The 20,188-nt window shown below is 34.9% G+C and overlaps 1 protein-coding gene across 1 annotated transcript in view; it reads right to left on the minus strand.

Moving 5' to 3' along the window:
- The window catches only part of FAT4 (FAT atypical cadherin 4), a 183,898-nt gene that overhangs the window by 17,151 nt on the left and 146,559 nt on the right, over window positions 1-20,188 (minus strand). The window contains exons 10-15 of the mRNA XM_055405783.2: window positions 16,533-16,637; window positions 11,519-11,826; window positions 6,277-6,362; window positions 5,170-5,349; window positions 1,909-2,033; window positions 71-288 (exon numbers count right to left, since the gene is read on the minus strand). Of these exons, the coding sequence (XP_055261758.2) occupies window positions 71-288; window positions 1,909-2,033; window positions 5,170-5,349; window positions 6,277-6,362; window positions 11,519-11,826; window positions 16,533-16,637 (1,022 nt within the window). The remainder of the gene's footprint in view (window positions 1-70; window positions 289-1,908; window positions 2,034-5,169; window positions 5,350-6,276; window positions 6,363-11,518; window positions 11,827-16,532; window positions 16,638-20,188) is intronic.

Consider the following 20,188-nt stretch of genomic DNA (forward strand, 5'->3'; position numbering starts at 1 on the left):
GAGAAGTGATTTAAACCATGACACAGCAGGCAGTCTAATCAAATGAAGTCACCATTAGCTTTTATCTTACCTTCACAGTAGTGTAATTGCTGCTTTCTTGGATATGGATTAAAATGCCATTCTCGCTTCTTGTCCTGAATTTTACTTCCAGACTGTTCACACCAAAAGGCTCCAACATGGCACCTCGGATGCTCTGTCTCAACAAATATTCCCGCTTCTCATTCTGACTCATGTGGTAGTCCAAGCGCCCTTTGCCTTCTAATGATAAGGCTGTGTCGGGGGTGATAGCTAAAAGACAACAAAGAGAGATAAACATGAATGCATCCAACAAGCATTTCTTAGAGTTTCTTTGGTGACAAAAATTTATAAAACCGAACAATGAAATCATTAAGGATTTGGAATCAGTGTCCCCTAATCCTCCTCTGAAAAAATAATTGCCACTTGAGAATTATTGTGTGAGTTGATTTCAAATGCTTAAATCTATGTCGGAACCATGAAATGTAAAACACTTTGTTACAATTATTCATTTGGAAAATATTCATTAAAATATTTGATACATGCTATATTCACTATGAATACCTGGAGCGATAGCTACATTTTAAAAATACACAGTTGAAAATTTTTAATTATAAGTTTTACTGTGTTTCTAAAATGAATAATCTTTAAAGTCTCTAACATTTGAAAAAAGAAGGCCACAAACATTCATATTTGCAACTAGCTTTATTAGTACTAATAAGTATATAGATTTAATTTGCAACCATGTATAATTATCATATATATTATATTTTCATAATCTAATAAGTGTTCACACTTCTGAAGTACTTAAGTAAGTTATAGCTAACAGATCTAAAGAGAGAACAAGAAAATGAGCTCAAAAAGATTTCAGCAGTGAATGGTACACTTTAAGAAGGTAAACTATGTAGTATGAATTCTACCTCAATTTTTAAAAAGTAACCACAGACTTTTCTCATGTGAGTGGCATTTTATTTTCCAAACATAATTAGATTCCTACTTACTAAATACTCATTACTTTAAAAAATATCATGTGAAAATGCACTTTTTCTGTGTTTTGATTTTATCCTAAATAAATACAATCATATCTCTGCTACTAAGATCTTTTTGATTATAGTATATACTTAATCATATGTATGAATATTCTATTCATTCTCATAGCAGAATCAAATGACTACTTGAAAAGTGGTCAGATAGGTGCAATGATTTAGGTAGTAACTACTTATCTGACAACAAAGCAATTCTATTAAAAAGATTCCACTAGAGTTAGTTATATATAGCCCAAAACTAGAGAATGCCATTCTCTAATAAACTCTTAAATGTCATTAGTATCTTATTAATAATATTAGGATTTAGAAACAAATAACTAATAAAAGAATTTTTAAAGTAATATTTAAAACCAATTTCAATAATTGCAATTTAAAATTTAAGTATCACCTTTAACTATAATAGCTTTTATTGCCATTGCATGTTTTGAACTCAGTGTTCAGCGTTTCAGTACTTTTACTTTTCAACCAAACACATGTTTACCACAGAAATATCCCATAAAGTTAGATAATATTAAACCAAAACCTGAATATAGCTCTGGTTGTGTAAATTTCTAAGCATTCCTATAGGTAAAACAAAAATAACAAAAATATATCATTTATAAATGATATATTTATAAAATGAAAACTAAGGACATATTTAGTAAATATTTCTAAAAGGAGTTTACTCTCCCTTGGGTTGAGAACATGAATTAAAACATGTCACTATATTTTACCAATTATTCCCCATTTAATATTTTCAATAGCATCAAAACATAATACTTTTAATTCAATTACATATTGAGGCACATATATCTATACTTTTCATGGTCATTAGAATTTCCAGTGGAAGATAAAATAGCTTGCATACATTTTTCACAGTATTTCCCAGTCAGTCCTTCCCTGCAATGACACTGCTGCCATGACCAGTAATCTGTACACGTGCCACCATGTTGGCAGGGACTGTGAGTACAAGCGCCTTCTAGTCTGGGGCATCTAAAATAAAATCAGAATAAAGACACATAAAGCACAAAGCTGGCAGGGGGAGAAATTTGATAAAATTAGATATAAACTTTTATTAACCTGTTTAGTTTTCATGAACTCTATTCTTTGAAACTTAGGTTGCAACTATATTTGGAGCATCTCATCAAACTAAAAGTTGCCTTGTAACATACGCCCTGCCTCATTCATAAAAGACAAGATTAAGCAAAACATCTTAAACAGTAAAGAAAGAGGTGAGAATTTCTTCTTTAAATTAATTCTTAATTGAGCAAAAGTTCTTGGTCAAATAAACAATTTGGTTCATGTGCACTCGGAGCTACATGTTTATTTGAGTACCCAGCTTCTCCATTAAATGACTCATGCAACTAATCTTTACTGAATGGCTACTACATGTCAAACGTGGTTCTAAGCATGGAGATAAAATGATGAAAAACATCCATGTGTTCATGGAATACCTTTTTTTATTCCTTGTAGGGGAGGCAGACAAAAAACTTTAGATAAATATGTAGTATGTTTAGAAAGAAGGAAGTTCTGCGGGAAAATTAAGGCAGAGAAGAAGGACTAGGAGTATTTTGAGGATGTTCCTGGATCTCGAGGTTAGAGATTAGACAGTGAAGGAAGGATTTGTCTTCATGAAGTCCTAAATAAAGTGAGAGAGCAAAGTGTACCTGGTCAAAGACCACTCCAGGCAGAGGAAAGAGCCAAGTGAGACAGTCCTGAAGTGAAAGTGTCCTTGGCATGTTTGAGAACACCAAATGGCTGAATATAGTCAGACCAGTGATATGAACAAGGAGAAGAGGTAGATAATGGTAAGGATGATAAGGATGTGAAAAGAACTGTGTTAGAAATGGCTGGAACATGACCTGAGGACTTCCATGTTTGCTGTCCATGGGGGACCTTTGCTGAACACTACATTAAAACTGCTGAAGAGATGCTGAGTTGCAAAAAGGAAAGAATAATGCTGAGAACCAGACTTTCCCTGGATTAAAGAAAATACACTTTCCCCTAGTAACAAATGAGGTGTGCTCCAGAATCCAGTCATACGTGTAGAATAATTTTACCCTCCAGTCCAAAGCTTTGATAAGCAACTTGTGTAAGCCTGCATTAATTTCCCTCTTTCTCCTACTAAACAAACAAACAAACAAAATGCTTGTTCATTTTCTTTCCAATGGGACATTACTTTGGGCTCCTCTGGAATCTGTGACCTGTAAATTGCAGTCTGAAGATCCCAAATAAACTGCCTTTATGCTTCTTTACATTCCAGGTCCTTTTGGTTGACAAAGGGGAGATCAGTCATATAAGTCAGGGTAAGAACTGATTTCTGTTTTTCTTTTCTTTTTTTTTTGTTTTTGTTTTGTTTTATATTGGAGTAGAGTTGATTGACAATGTTGTGTTAGTTTCAGGTATATAGCAAACTGGTTCAGTGATATACATATTTCTATTCTTTTTCAAATTATTTTCCCATTTAGGTTATCATTGAGTGTTGAGCAGAACTCCCCATGCTATCCAGTAGGTCCTTGTTGTTTATCTATTTTAAATATAGCAGATTGATATGACTTCTGTTTTTTAAGAATCATTCTATTTGCTGGTTGGAGAAGGCAATGGCAACCCACCCCAGTACTCTTGCCTGGAAAATCCCATGGACGGAGGAGCCTGGTAGGCTGCAGTCCATGGGGTCGCAAAGAGTCGGACACGACTGAAGCAACTTAGCAGCAGCAGCAACTGTTTGCTGGTAGATTGACATATCACATTTTGTCAGAAAGAGAGGAGTCAAAGGTGGTATAGAAATTGTGGTTGACCAAGTGTGTGGACTGAGTTATTATTATCTGAGATGAGACAAAATACAAGGAGTAGGTTTGGGAGGAGTGAGGAAGGAAGGTCAGAAGTTCACTCTTAAAATTAAGTTTGAAGGACTTGTTAGAAATACACCCTGGATATTGTGTATACTGTCAGATATGAGGGTAAAGTTCAGAGGAGAGGTCAGGTTTCAGATAAACATTTCAGAGTTATCAGCTGTAGAGACAGTACTTAAAAACAAGGACTTTATAAAATGAGTTTAAGAAAAATTTTTAATGACTTAATGAATACAGATACAAAACAGAAGAAGTTAAGATGAGAAAAATGAGAGTAGAAAACCAACTGTGTACCATGTGCTGGTGGACAAACTAACAGAGTTGTTCTCAGTGTTGCTGAAGTTCAAATAAGTGGAGACTTGACCATTGATTTTAGCAACACAGTGGTTATGGGTCACTTTGACAAAGATAGAAAAATGGAAAATAAGATAACAAAGTTTTTTAAAACTATGAAGTGGAAGAAATAGTAGCCTAAACTGAAATAAGAAAAACACTGTTTAGAAAGCTGGATTGCTGTTTTAAGAAAGTTTGGGGAGATGAAGTCTATGGTGTAAAAGGGGTGTTGGTCTTTTCAGAATTAGGAACAATTCATTCAGTGATCAGCTATTGGGTGGACTAAAGGCTGCATGGGCAGCTGTGGAGAAATGAGTTTTGGAAAGTTTTGCTTTTATCCACCTCAATTTTCTAAGCAAGTTAGGAAGCAAATTCATTAGCTGGGAAAACAATGCAAGAGATGATGTCTGAAGTTTGTGTAAAGAAGAGGAATGATATAGCTACTGAAGAAGGGGAAAGTAACTAAATTAGGGGAATATAATATATTGCTAGGCATTAATTATGGCTGCACTAGAGTCCAGTAATCAGGAATTTAAAGAGAATAAGAACTCCTCAAGAGCAGGGATATGCCTTGTCCCTTTATTTGAGTCTAGAGCCAGACCCAGGGAATAATATATTTAAATGCAAAACTATTTAATCTCTAATCGATTTTGTACACATTATTGCTAACCCTTATATATTACTATGTGCCAGGTTCCTTTGTATGTGATTTACTTATGTACTTTTCACAACTATGTAAAGTATATACATGCATATATGCACACATCCATATATTTTCCCATAATCTCACAGCTATAAGGAAATACTTAAAATTCAAAACAGCATAAAACACTTGGTATTTTTGGAGCTTTGAGCACAACAGTTTCATCTTTTGATGTTCAATTATCATACACTTTTGGTATTTACAGTTTCCTCTACAATAGTAAGAAATGAGGTTGCCATACTGATCTAGGATCCCTTGTGCTGCCAAAGCTTGGCTGGGTTCCAGAGGTCTTCCATTGACTGCAAACTCCATTATACACCCAACAAAATCATGACTTTCTACATGTCCTCTCCTCTGAAGGATTGGCTCTAGTGCTCTAATACCACCAACTGTGACTCGATTAGGCTGAACATCCAGAGTCCTACATAAGAAAGGAAAGATATGTGATTGGCACAGCATTGTAACTTAACTATACTTCAGTCAAAAATAAGAAAGCAAAGATATGTATATTAGTATCAATGCAGTAGATTACTGTAGAATATTTAGTTTAAGAAAGGATGATTGAAACTTTTCCTGGCATGTATTAAGACAGTATATATCAATGGAAAACATTACTTACGGATGCATGTTTTCTAAACAGATACCTACAGAATTGTTAGAATTTTTAGGGTACAGAAAATTACAAAACTAGTGGAAATAATATTTTCAGTTAGTCAAATGAGATGTATATAACAATGTTAAGTTTTTGAGAAGGCGCATACTATCAGAAAGAAAATAAAATGCAGTAGAAGTGATGTTACTATTAATGTCAGATTACGTTTTTCCTTCACTACAGAGATAATAAGGAATCGAGTACGTCAATTAAAGCAAATGGATGATGTTATCAATTTTTTTTCTCTCTCTGTAACTATTTCTATAAAAATCACTTATGTTTTAGGTGAAGTAAGATTGTATTTCACCTTCAGGCACTAGTGAAAAATATCTGTCAATCATTATCACATACAACTTTCAAAAATACATTTAAAAGAGGATGGGATCCTTATCCTAACCTTCTTGAAGGACCCCAGTCACGTGCAACTGTTTCATGGGGCTTCTGAAAGAGGATAGGCTATGTTAAGCTTTCCTTTCTCTAGCTTTATCCTCATCTGTACCACTTCATGTTTACACCGTTTTTACACATTCTGGAGACTAATTATTAACTTCTTGTTGTCTAGTATGAAAATTCCTTTAGAGAGAAGAAAATACCTTCAACTTTTATATAATACTTAGCATAATAAAATTATTTTAAAACATAATTTCACTTTGAATTTTAATTAATAATAAAGATCAAACTAATAATTTTACTTACCAGTCATCTGAAACTGCCACATTACTAACAGTGCAGTATCCGGCTTCTTGGTTCTCAGAACAAGAGTCTACAGTTAAAGAAGCTGCCTATAAAGCAAGAGAAAGAAATGTTCAGTATGAACTCTATCACCCCTGTTGTTCTTTTCAGCTAACACTACCCAGGACTTATTTCTGCATGGACATGATCTTTAAATTGAAATAAAATTTTGATATATTGGGTGGGCCAGAAAGTTCATTTGGATTTTTCCATAAGATATTATGGAAAAATCCAAATGAATTTTCTGAGTAACCCAATAGTATACTATAATACATTTTGTTTCTATGTGGGCATGATTTTTAAATTGAATTAAAATTTTGATGCTTTGAGTTGGCCAGAAAGTTCACTTCTTTTTTCTATAACAACTTACGGAAAAATTCAAGCAAGCTTTCTGAGCCACCCAATAGTATCATACAATTATAATTCAGATGAAGCATTGGCAATATGGACTGTGGCCTGCCAGGCTCCCCCATGTATGGAATTCTCCAGGAAAGAATACTGGAGTGGGTAGGCATTCCCTTCTCCAGGAGATCTTCCCAACCCAGGGATCGAACCCAGGTCTGCAGTATTGCAGGCAGATTCTTTACCATCTGATCCACCAGGAAAGCCCACAGTTATAATACATGATCCAATTAGGGGTACACATTTTCTTTGTATACCTAAAGCTAAAACTGTGAAACTATTACATGTAAGAAGTGGGAAAGTGCTTTAAAAAATCTTCTCTAGCACCCCTGTTTTACAGATGAAAGAATAAAAATGTCATTAATATCTCTTAGGATATCGTATGTTAGGTGTGAGACAGCTTCCTGGGATTACAATCTTAAGGAAAATGCTTATCCTACTATCTAGCTGTTCCAGAAAACAAACAAAAAAAAGATGTCTAATTTTAAAAAAGTTTATTTCCAATAATATTTCAGTCATATTCACAAAAAGATTTTGGAAGTATAAATACTACTGCAAACTCAAAGATTGTAATGCTTATAATAAAGATAAAGTTTGAGATGATTTAAACAAGTCATATAGATGCTCTTTTCATTTTTAAGAATAATTCTTTACAAATGGCATATTACAGTATATTTATCTATAGTGTGAATGCATTATTATATATTATCATACAACAGTAACTCACCAATATCATTTAAATCACAACTTACAGTAATCATTTTTGTATCTTAAGAGATGCACATTCCCCTGAGGAAAAAACCTTCTGTTTAGTATGACATATTAATACTCCATTTGATCAAGAAACAAAGTCATGAAGTCGTGGTCATCAGGCTCAAGAATATGATGGAATTCAGGGCTCTCCATATTGGGCAGTGGCCACAGGGGATGACAGTGATCCACTTTAAGACCAAGCTTGTTGCATATTCATGTTATTCTGTGCTCGGCAAGGCTGTTGTGATGCCCCTCCTTTGTTTTCCAAACAGCAGTGAAATTCTGCAAAACTTTGCATATTTTCACTGGTGAAATTATAAAGTTGTTATTCAGAGTGCGGTATTTCACAGCATGGCTAGTAAATATTAAGAAGCCTGATCCCAAATCCAGAAACACAGAAGGACTGATGGTTTCTCCTAATGGAGAAAACCAAAGACTCTACCTAAATTTACTTGAATACCATAGAACAAGACTAATCCAACTTTCTCCACTTCTAGAGAAGAAAAATAAATACTAGAGCATTCATAAGAAGGACTTTCATTTGAGGTAAATTTTAATTAAAGCAAAGCAAAGGTAGGAAACATAAAACAGGGTGTTTAACCAAGTTAACTAACATTACCTTTGACTTAAATGCAAAAGAATCAGGTTTCCTGTCTTTCATTATGTATGGAAATGGTTTGTTTCTTGAGTATCACATTTTTATCAATATTGCATATGATTTTGTGAGACTGACCATAAAAATATATATTTAGGTGGGATTTGTAAAAGTAGATCTTAAATACTTCACATTTCAGAAAAAATAAATAGGGCCGATTTATACTTCAGTTCAGTTCAGTTGCTCAGTCGTGTCCGACTTTTTACGACACCATGAATCACAGCACACCAGGCCTCCCTGTCCACCATCAACTCCCAGAGTTCACACAAACTCATGTCCATCAAGTCGGTGATGCCATCCAGCCATCTCATCCTCTGTCGTCCCCTTCTCCTCCCGCCCCCAATCCCTCCCAGCATCAGAGTCTTTTCCAGTGAGTCAACTCTTCGCATGAGGTGGCCAAAGTATTGCAGTTTCAGCTTTAGCAACAGTCCTTCCAATGAACACCCAGGATTGATCTCCTTTAGAATGGACTGGTTGGATCTCCTTGCAGGCCAAGGGACTCTCAAGAATCTTCTCCAACACCACAGTTCAAAAGCATCGATTCTTCAGCGATCAGCTTTCTTCACAGTCCAACTCTCACATCCATACATGACCACGGGAAAAACCATAGCCTGAAGACTCTTGAGAGTCCCTTGTACTGCAAGGAGATCCAACCAGTCCATTCTAAGGGAGATCGATCCTGGGTGTTCATTGGAGGGACTGATGCTGAAGCTGAAACTGCAATACTTTGGCCACCTCATGCGACTAGTTGACTCACTGGAAAAGACTCTGATGCTGGGAAAGGTTGGGGGCGGGAGAAGAAGGGGACGACCGAGAATGAGATGGCTGGATGGCATCACTGACTCTGTGGACATGAGTTTGAGTGAGCTCCGGGAGTTGGTGATGGACAGGGAGGCCTGGCGTGTTGTGATTCATGGGGTTGGGGAGAGTCGGACACGACTGAGCGACTGAACTGAACTGAACTGAACTCACTAGACAGACCTTTGTTGGCAAAGTAGTATCTCTACTTTTTAATATGCTATCTAGGTTGGTCATAACTTTCCTTCTAAGAAGTAAGTGTCTTTTAATTTCATGGCTGCAATCAGCATCCGCAGTGATTTGAAGCCCCCAAAAATAAAGTCTGACACTGTTTCCACTGTTTCCCCATCTATTTCCCATGAAGTGATGGGACCAGATGCCATGATCTTTGTTTTCTGAATGTTGAGCTTTAAGTCAACTTTTTCACTCTCCTCTTTCACTTTCATCAAGAGGCTTTTGAGTTCCTCTTCACTTTCTGCCATAAGGGTGGTGTCATCTGCATATCTGAGATTATTGATATTTTTCCCGGCAATCTCGATTCCAGCTTGTGCTTCTTCCAGCCCAGCGTTCCTCATGATGTACTCGGCATATAAGTTGAATAAGCAGGGTGACAATATACAGCCTTGACATACTCCTTTTCCTATTTGGAACCAGTCTGTCCAGTTCTAACTGTTGCTTCCTGTCCTGCATACAGGTTTCTCAAGAGGCAGGTCAGGTGATCTGGTATTCCCATCTCTTTCAGAATTTTCCACAGTTTATTGTGACCCACACAGTCAAAGGCTTTGGCATAGTCAATAAAGCAGAAATAGATGTTTTTCTGGAACTCTCTTACTTTATCCACGATCCAGCGGATTTACACTTACTGTGCATCAAATATTACTGGCTAAACTATTTAAAAATTTTCCTATGTTAATTACTGTAACTGATTATAAACTTCATAAACCCTCATAAGCTGTGCAAATTTCTTTCTTGCCACCTTCTCAAAGAAATTATCATCAATACTATCAATTTTAGGAAACATTTACATTCTCAATTTTATGTGAAGACTTTCATGCCATTTTTAGTTAACTGTTTTAAATGTTAATTTTTCCAGTGATCTATAAAACTGAGTGACATTCAGTCTCAGAAGAGGTATTCTGCTGCTGCTGTTGCTGCTGCTGCTAAGTCACTTCAGGTGTGTCCGACTCTGTGTGGCCCCATAGATGGAAGCCCACCAGGCTCCCCCTTCCCTGGGATTCTCCAGGCAAGAACACTGGAGTGGGTTGCCATTTCCTTCTCCAATGTGTGAAAGTGAAAAGTGAAAGTGAAGTCGCTCAGTCGTGTCCAACCCTTAGCGACCCCAGGGACTGCAGCCCACCAGATTCCTCCATCCATGGGGTTTTCTAGGCAAGAGCACTGGAGTGGCTTGCCATTGCCTTCTCCGAGAAGAGGTATTAGGTTTTCATAATACAATATATGCTTATTTTGACTATTAATTTAAGCACAATTCCTTTCAATTTATTTCTAAGACAAAATGGTAACACATCTCTCTATGTCTACTATGTAAAGTACCCATCCATTCTAGACATTCCTAAGCTTACCATAAGCTAGAGTCATGTGGACATTTATGAATGCTTTCATTAGGAAAACTTGTATATGGCATCATATTTTCAGCAATGTTCATACTTGACATATTTTTCTTATTTTATAAAAGCTTGGTGATACAACCCAAAGGAAAAATACTTGAGGGAAAGTTTTATTTGAATAAAAGCTCATTCAATTTCATCTTCAGAGTTAAATGCACCTTCTCTTTTACTGCTGAATTTTTCTACCAGTACTGCTGTAAATTGAGATGTTTTTATCCTGTCTTTGCTATGATTCAGATCTGAGAAGTTAATGATTTTGCCAGTTTCCAACAAAATCCTTTGAACCGTAGAACGCGACAGATTAAAAATCCAGTAGGGGCCTTACTTTGGATGTATTCCGAAATAAGGGGAATTTTCTCCTCTGACTGAAGAGATAATGACAAGGGGTTCCCCCCACTAAAACCTGATGACTGTGGTGATCCATTACAAATGAACTGAAATAGCTTTTTCCTTTTTTCTCTTTCCCGTTGGGTATATCTCATGGTGCCTCTTTCTTTGTCCTCCCTCTTGCTCTCAAGTCCTTCTTTGATAAAATCAAAGTATGCTCACGAAGTTTAAGGGGACCTTGGAGGTCATCAGGTGAAATCCTCTATTCTACACCAGAGCCCATGGACAATATCTTAGCAATATGGATACCTTATATATGCTTGGAGGGTTGTGATCGACTAAACCCCATCAGCTTCAACTCTCAGTGTTAGAAAATCACTATGGCTAATATAAGAACCAATTGATGTATATTACCAGACTCCATGTTTGTTCTAATTCTGTCAGATTCAGTATGACTGGATACATCAATAATCTGGGACACTGCAATTTGCTAAATCCCTGTTCTCCGGGAGATTTTTCTCTAAGAGAATATGTACAATTGAACTTAATTTGCACCACAATTCATGCTTTAACATTTCAAGTTTCCAGCCTGGCTGACTGGATATACAACAATAAAGCAAATTTTAATGCAAAGTGAATATCTTACCATTCCTGCTCTCCGGGCAATCACAGTGTGAAAATGTCCATCTGACACCTTCTTCATGGTGGTGAGTTTATAGGTACCACTGCCTAAATTATAAGAGAATCTTAACCTTTCTTCAGCAATCTCAAGGGCCAGAAATTCAGCCCGATCCCCTGTCTGGTTGTCATAGTTGTAAAGCAATAAAGCATGACTTTTAATAGTTGCAAATTTGACATAAATATAGTTGTTATTGGGATCCAAGCTGGGGAATTCCATATATGACAGCTCCTCAAATCCGTAACTATTCAACTCGCAGTGTTTTCCAAAGACACCTGTAGATGGGAAAATTAACATTTTGACACATCATATTCAAGTAAAGTTTTATTTTATGACTTTTATTAAAATGTTTTAAAGTTACAATAATGAGTCATACTTTTAACAAATTTTTATTACTCTCCAAAGAATACTATCTAAATTTAATTGAAATAGAAGTAAAAAAGATTTCAAAAGCATATAAGAAATTATAAACTGGTAAAATTGTTTTTCTTTGGCCAATTAGGAAACACATCTTAATTAATCTGACTATGCCTTATTTTTAAAAAATAGAATTAGTGGAATGGAGTATGTCTGAAGAGGTTTCTTTCCTGGAAAACGTTCAAAGTGATTTTGTCAATCTTTTTAAAGTTCAATATGCTTTCATTTTCAACCCAGTTACTTCCTTCATAATATACAATTCTTAAAAACAATTTTAATTCAACTAAGGATTGTAAATTTGTTTTTGACTAAAAACAAAATTAGTTCCTGTACTTGTGGTATTTTTGAGTTCCAAAATTAAGAAAAGGAATCATTGCTTTCAGGGATGAAAATAACTGTCTAAGTTTTTATCTCTCTCTTTTTTTTTTTTTGTTTTATACCCTCTTTGGGTATGATTTACAGCAGCTACTTTGAAATAGCTTTCTGTTTTTCTGAAATTCAGCATTCCCACTTGTTTGTGCTGGTTCTTTTTCAAACTTGAAAAATGAGTTTTATTGATGTTACAATGCTATGCCAAAATTCTTTTCCCACAAATATTAGTAGACTGTAGCAAATGATCGGAAAATTAACCCATGCCAATATATCATAATTCTTATTAACTTGCAAAGGTTTCATTCCTTCATTTTGGCTGTACATCTCATGTAAATGCATTAAATTTAGATTCAGGGAATTGTTCTGCTAGAAGAAATCAATGTCATCATTTTACAGAATATTTAAAACTTGTCCAAGGTCATGGAACTATGAGAAACAGAGCCAAAATTTGAGGCCAGATCTACTAATCATCTGGTTGTTTTGACTATGCTACATTTTATATCCAAATGTTCTTTAAATTAAAATGGCCTAGAATTTCCTTGTGTCATTTTTTTTTTTCTGTAAAGGCTGAGATAATATTTATTATAAATGAGTAGGAAATCTATTTAATTTATTTTTAATCATTAACGCAAAAAATTATCAGAATTATATGTATTATATATATCATATATACCATATATACTGCAAGGAGATCCAACTAGTCAATCCTAAAGGAAATCAGTCCTGAATATTCATTGGAAGGACTGAGGCTGAAGCTGAAACTCCAATACTTTGGCCACCTGATGCGAAGATCTGACTCATTGGAAAAGACCCTGATGCTGGGTAAGATTGAAGGCAGGAGAAGAAGGGAATGACAGAGGATGGGATGGTTGGATGGCATCACCAACTCGATAGATATGAGTCTGAGCAAGCTCTGTCAGTTGGTGATGGACAGCGAAGCCTGGCGTGCTGTAGTCCATGGGGTCGCAAAGAGTCAGACACAACTGAGTGACTGAACTGAACCTATATACAGCATATGTTTATTTGTGTATGTCATAAATATATCTATCATATAAATTTTATATAGAATAAAATTTCAAGTTTACATTAAATATATATTTAATTATATACAGATTATTTAAACATGGAGAAAGAGTAATCAGAGTTAAATACAAAGGAAAAATAAGGCATACAAAAGGAAGTAGATTGTTAAAGAGAAATTTTCAGTGTGTTCCCTTAGGTTTCTTATGGTTGTTTTAATAAATATATGAAAATATACTTAAAATTTGAATATAAATATATAGAGAAAGTATATAGGTACTGGGAAGATGTTCTACATTTTATTTAAATTGATACTGTACTTTCAGAATGATAGTATTTGTTATAGACTATGCTATCTTTTTAAAGATTTTTGTTATCATTTCTAGAGAAATGTAAATTTTTGTCTTTGAAATCATCTTAATGAGGATTCAAAACTGGCTTTCCAAGTGGAATGCCATGAAACAAACCTACATAAAGATCAAAAGAAATTATTCAAATTACTTTAATAAGAAATATCAAGTGTATACAAAGCTATTCACATATTTAAACATAACTATATTGGCTCTCTTATAAAGTCTTAAGTACTTATGTTTTCTTTCTAAAACATAAGCTTAAAAAAAAATTAAGTCTAAACAACAGCTCTTTCACCTGTGAGAAGGTAAACAGTGTAAAAGTTTTTCCAACTTCAAAATTATAGTTAAGATGCTCTTTTATAGGATTCACATGTAACTGCTTCCAGCTATTTATTTGAAGTGTTTCACTTGCCATTTTTATTTGTATGTTTCACCTACATTCAATTTATACTACTTTTTTCTTTTAATTCTATTTATTTTTTCTCAAATCTGTATTGTTTCAGGATTTTTTTAGTTTTGATTTGCTTTCTCTTGTAAGGCTTCAGTTTCCAGCTGACAAAATGCAAGTTTAAATAATGTTTCTTTTGCCTTTTCCACTGGAAGGGATAGGGCATAAATGCACACTGCCAGTACATGTGATCTCTCTCTACTGTAATTTATATTATTATGCTAGTCCCTTGCCCATGAGGATCTCTGGTATGGTGAGGAGAAGGTTTACTTGGACCCCAAAACCCTTCTACCCAAAAGGCAATGACTGTTGTATCAGCTGTACTGCAGCAACAATTTGTTCTTTTTTATTATTAAGTATATTATATCCTCATATGTACAGATGAAATGCAAAGGAATTTTTTTAAATGTACAAATCTTTATTTAGTCACTTAAAAATAATTTTCCCACTCCAATCCCTTTATCTTTCCTTCCAAAACACAAGTTAAACCATGAAATTCGATTGTGGTTATCTGCAGAAATTTAAAATCTAAATTTACTTAAAATGGATAACCAACAAGGACCTACTGTATAGCACAGGGAACTCTGCTGAATGTTATGTAACAACCTAATAGAAAAGAAAAAGAAGTTAAAAAAGAATAGATACGTGTTTGTGCATAACTGAATCACTCTGCTGTTCACCTGAAACTAACACAACATTGTTAATCAAATATATTCCAACATAAAATAAAAGTTTTTTGTTTTTTTTTAAAGAGATCATTGAAAGAAAGAAATTTTAGGAGATCTAACATTGTGGTTATTTTGAACATGATCTGCCTTTTACTGCTTCAAGTGCATTATTGGTGAGAATCTCAAAGATATTTTTTTTTTTTAAAGAGGGACTGTGAATATCATTCTGGATTGAAAATAAAATTGTGTTATAATCACTATATCATTTTGGGATAGTTTTTTTTTTTCTTTTCATTTTTCTTTGTTTGACTATAGACAAAGCCCTCAATTTCTAGGCCTCAGAACCATTGCTAAAATACAAGGCTTACAATTAGATATTTTCATATTCTGCTTCCCTTTATCACTCTTTTGATATTGTGTTCTAGAAAAGCAAAACTGGATAGTCATGGAATTACTTGAAAATGAATTATTGTTAATTTACTGATTACTGTAGCTCAGTTGGTAAGTAATCTGTCTTCAAGTAATCTGTAAGTAATCTGGTTCTTTTCCTGGGTTGGGAAGATCCCCTGACTTCTCCAGGACACTCTACCCACTTCAGTATTTATGGGCTTCCCTGGTAGCTCAGATGGGGAGACCTGAGCTAAGTCCCTGGGTTGGGAAGATATCCTGGAGAAGGGAATGGAAACCCACTCCAGAATTCTTGCCTGCAGAATTCCATGTGCGGAGGAGCCTGGCAGGCTACAGTTCATTGGGTGCCAACAGTCGGACAGAACTGAATGACTAAGCACAGCACAGAAACCTCAAACTCTTTTTAATATACATTGAAATTCATTTTTTCAGGTCGATGTAACGCTGTAATAAATATATTCAATGATAAAAATAGAAAAAATCTGTTCCTGTCTTACTTATGGAAAATAGACAGGATCTCTAACTACAGCAGGACCTCTGGAGATGAATACTATATTGTGGAGTAAAGCAGCCTTTAAATAAAGGGAATAATCACTAACCTAAGAAACAAACCAAGTTAAAAGCTTCCTGCAAAGCTGTTCTCATAGTTCTTGGCTGTCCCAGGGCTGGGTAACATTTGGGTGAGACCTGGAAGGAATCTTTAAATTCATTCCACTATGATGAATAAATATGTATGTACACAAAAAAAATTCTCTTTAGCAATTTTCTTCCTTAACAGAATACATTATTCTGAATTTTAATTAGTTACATGATATTATCTACAAAGCCTATATAAAAACTGCATGTCAAGTTACCAAATCCTTCTAACAGAAAAGGCTGATTTAATGCAAAAAACAAATGTTAAAAAAAAAAAAAGCAAAACAAAATGTTTCAACTATTCTTAAAGATTTTAGTAGAGAGTGATGTTAAATTGCACTTAAAGGAGTTTTCATCTGATAGGCTCTAGGCTAAAAAGCAGACTTTCATGAAGTTTTATGAGAAAATGTCCTGAAGAGACAACCTCAGATTTAATTATCTTGGACAGATTATTTTTCTAGTAAGGATCAAAACAATATATTCAATGGTATTTCCATAATTAACTTAGAAAATATTAAACCTTTGAGATTTTCCTTTAATAAAACCTCCTATGTGAAACTATTAACGTTTTCTTAGCACTCCATGACACAATGAAACAAAACTGCTAAACTCTGCCAAAATGGATTGATATTTTGTATCAACCACTAAATAATACTTACCAAATGGACAATGACAATAGTAGGACTCCACACCACTTTGACAGGAACCACCATTAAAGCAGGGGTTACATTCACAGTAATTGACTGGAGATTCACACATTTTCCCTGAAAAGTATCAAATTCATTTTTAAAAATTTACATAAATACATTAACACCATTTCTGCATAACCATATGTAATAATGTATCCTGAGAGATCCTATCACTGAAGAAAAGAAATACAAGAACAGTACACTTCACATGAGGACACTGGAATATTGTATTAGAGTTCAGACTTATTTAGTTGCCCTGTTGTAAAGATGTGCATTGTAATATTTAGGAAGTAATTTGCATAATTATCTTGGAAAGAACTACTGTTTTCAGGGAAATCACAAATGGTGAACATATTTAAATGTTTTCACTGAATTTATTTTCTCTTGTCGATGCCACTTCATTTTTTATATAGTATAACTAGAAAGCTGAAACTCTTACATTATAGTTTCACCATAGAGACTTCCTTAACACAGATTTTTCAAAGGTAGGAATAAATCTCATTTAGCTTATTTGCCAAATTACAATTCTTTCATTCTCGAGAAATATTCCTTAACTTTAACACACATGTTGTAAAGCAGAATCAGAAGTAATAAAAACCCATCAAACACATTTTCGAATGCTTAGGAAGATTTATTCTTAACTATATATTATGTATGTATGCTTCATCTTTTTTTCTAAAATAATAACACCTAATCAGCATATATTTCAGTGTATAAAGACTTTTAATGCATCATTTTGTTCATTGAATCAGTTCATATTAACTGAACGTCTATTATGGGCCAGGCATGCTAAAAAATGAAGGTGTAACAGTTAAAAAATAGACAAATGTCTTTCCATGGTATCTCCATTTTAGTGGGGAAAATTGATCCATACAACAGGAAACATTTATATTTCACAGATGGAGGAGAAGAGGTCTTTGGGGGGTAATCCCTTGCCTAAAAAGTTATAAAACTATGATATAAACCATTGTTGGTCTGCTCCGAAATCTAGGTTTCAGACAGCTATGATCAAATAAGTAGTCACTTAGTAGGCAAAATTTAAGGTATAAAGCTAGTCCCATCTGTGTTTTGTTATTCTTGTGATGTTGTGTGGGTATTTTATGCGAATATAAATTTATCAATAATACCACTATTCTGTAACTGTAAATTATTATAATATCATATTTGTTAGAATAGTTTTTAGTTTTTCAATCTTAAGAAATGAAATCAGATGTTTCTTAATTTCCCAAGAAATCAAAATATTTCTTAGAGTTCTTAATTTCCATTCATTGATAGGAGGGAGAGTTTATTTCTGTAAAGCTATTTCCTACTTCCCAGCATGACTGCACTAATGCCTTTATTAAATGTCTCATGAAAGCATGTAGTTTTATCTACTAGACAATGTTGTTTGTGCCTAGATAATCCATTTCATCATAATAAATATGCTTGGAACACAAAGTTTTTATTTAATTTAGTTCTGATATTATGTCTTGATTGTGTAGCCACACTTGGTCTGGTTTGTTTGACATTTTAAGTGAGTCAGGTTTTATGACACCACTAACTGAACACAATTTTCTGTATCACAGGGTCATAAACATAACATTTTTCCTTTATAAATAAAGTTGGGAATCTCATCTTGTAAGACAAAACAGTACAATTTCAGAATGCCTTCCTATTTAAAGGGGAAATAATGAAAAATAAACAAGTTACCAATCTAGAAGCACAGAAATTAAGTTTTAAGTATTTTTGTAATGGGTCATACTGGAAAACAGGGAGGACAAATTTATTCTAAGCTCATAACAAACTATCACACTAGAGAGTTGCTCTGTCATGGGAGAACTCTTTTCTCTAGTGTTTTCTGAGTGGATTTGTCTCAGATTGTAGAAAAGTGTATTTTTTGACCTAATACAGTATCTGTGTCACTCAATAAAATAAAATAAGATCTATTGACTATACTATTCATTATTTATTTAGTATTAGGAATGTCACATCCCATTCCATCCATTTTTTTTCTCACATGTGTATGACACTCATTAATAATTTTTCTTCTTTTCATCTTTCGGGAAAATTTATTTTAAAGCTGTGTTAAAAGAAGCAAGGAATAAAGCTATAGATTAATATTCTTTATGGGTACAGTTAGTATTTTGAGCATGATTTTACTAGCGTGTGAGATGAGTGCCATTGTGCGGTAGTTTGAGCATTCTTTGGCATTGCCTTTCTTTGGGATTGGAATGAAGACTGACCTCTTCCAGTCCTGTGGCCACTGATGAGTTTTCCAAATTTGCTGGCATATTGAGTGCAGCACTTTCACAGCATCATCTTTCAAGATTTGAAATAACTCAACTGGAATTCCATCACCTCCACTAGCTTTTTTCGTAGTGATGCTTTCTAAGGCCCACTTGACTTCACATTCCAAGATGTCTGGCTCTAGGTGAGTGATCACGTTATCGTGATTATCTTGGTCATGAAGATCTTTTTTGTACAGTTCTTCTGTGTATTCTTGCCACCTCTTCTTAATATCTTCTGCTTCTGTTAGAACATACAATTTCTGTCCTTTATCGAGCCCATCTTTGCATGAAATGTTCCCTTGAAATCTCTAATTTTCTTGAAGAGATGTCTTGTTTTTCCTATTCTGTTGTTTTCCTCTATTTCTTTGCATTGATCACTGAGGAAGCTTTCTTATCTCTCCTTGCTATTCTTTGGAACTCTGCATTCAGATGCTTATATCTTTCCTTTTCTTCTTTGCTTTTCGCTTCTCTTCTTTTCACAGCTATTTGTAAGGCTTCCTCAGACAGCCATTTTGCTTTTTTGCATTTCTTTTCCATGGGGATGGTCTTGGTCCCTGTCTTCTGTACAATGTCACGAACCTCCTTCCAGAGTTCATCAGGCACTCTATCTATCAGATCTAGTCCCTTAAATTTATTTCTCATGTACATCATGAGGAACTCTGGGCTGAAAGAAGCACAAGCTGGAATCAAGATTGCTGGGAGAAATATCAATAACCTCAGATATGCAGATGACACCACCCTTATGGCAGAAAGTGAAGAGGAACTCAAAAGCCTCTTGATGAAAGTGAAAGAGGAGAGTGAAAATGTTGGCTTGAAGCTCAACATTCAGAAAACATAGATCATGGCATGTGGTCCCATCACTTCATGGGAAATAGATGGGGAAACAGTGTCAGACTTTATTTTTTGGGGCTCCAAAATCACTGCGGATGCTGATTGCAGCCATGAAATTAAAAGACGCTTACTCCTTGGAAGGAAAGTTATGACCAGCCTAGATAGTATATTAAAAAGCAGAGACATTACTTTGCCAACAAAGGTCCGTCTAGTCAAGGCTATCTAGTCGAGCCCATCTTTGCATGAAATGTTCCCTTGAAATCTCTAATTTTCTTGAAGAGATGTCTTGTTTTTCCTGTTCTGTTGGAGAAGGCAATGGCAAGCCACTCCAGTACTCTTGCCTAGAAAATCACATGGACGGAGGAGCCTGGTGGGCTGCAGTCCATGGGGTCGCTACTAGTCGGACACGACTGAGCGACTTCACTTTCCCTTTTCACTTTCATGCATTGGAGAAGGAAATGGCAACCCACTCCAGTGTTCTTGCCTGGAGAATCCCAGGGACGGCGGAGCCTGGTCGGCTGCCGTCTA

This window comes from Moschus berezovskii, chromosome 19, assembly GCF_049115385.1.
Source record: "Moschus berezovskii isolate FMDL1 chromosome 19, NW_MosBer_1.0, whole genome shotgun sequence".
Taxonomy (NCBI): domain Eukaryota; kingdom Metazoa; phylum Chordata; class Mammalia; order Artiodactyla; family Moschidae; genus Moschus; species Moschus berezovskii.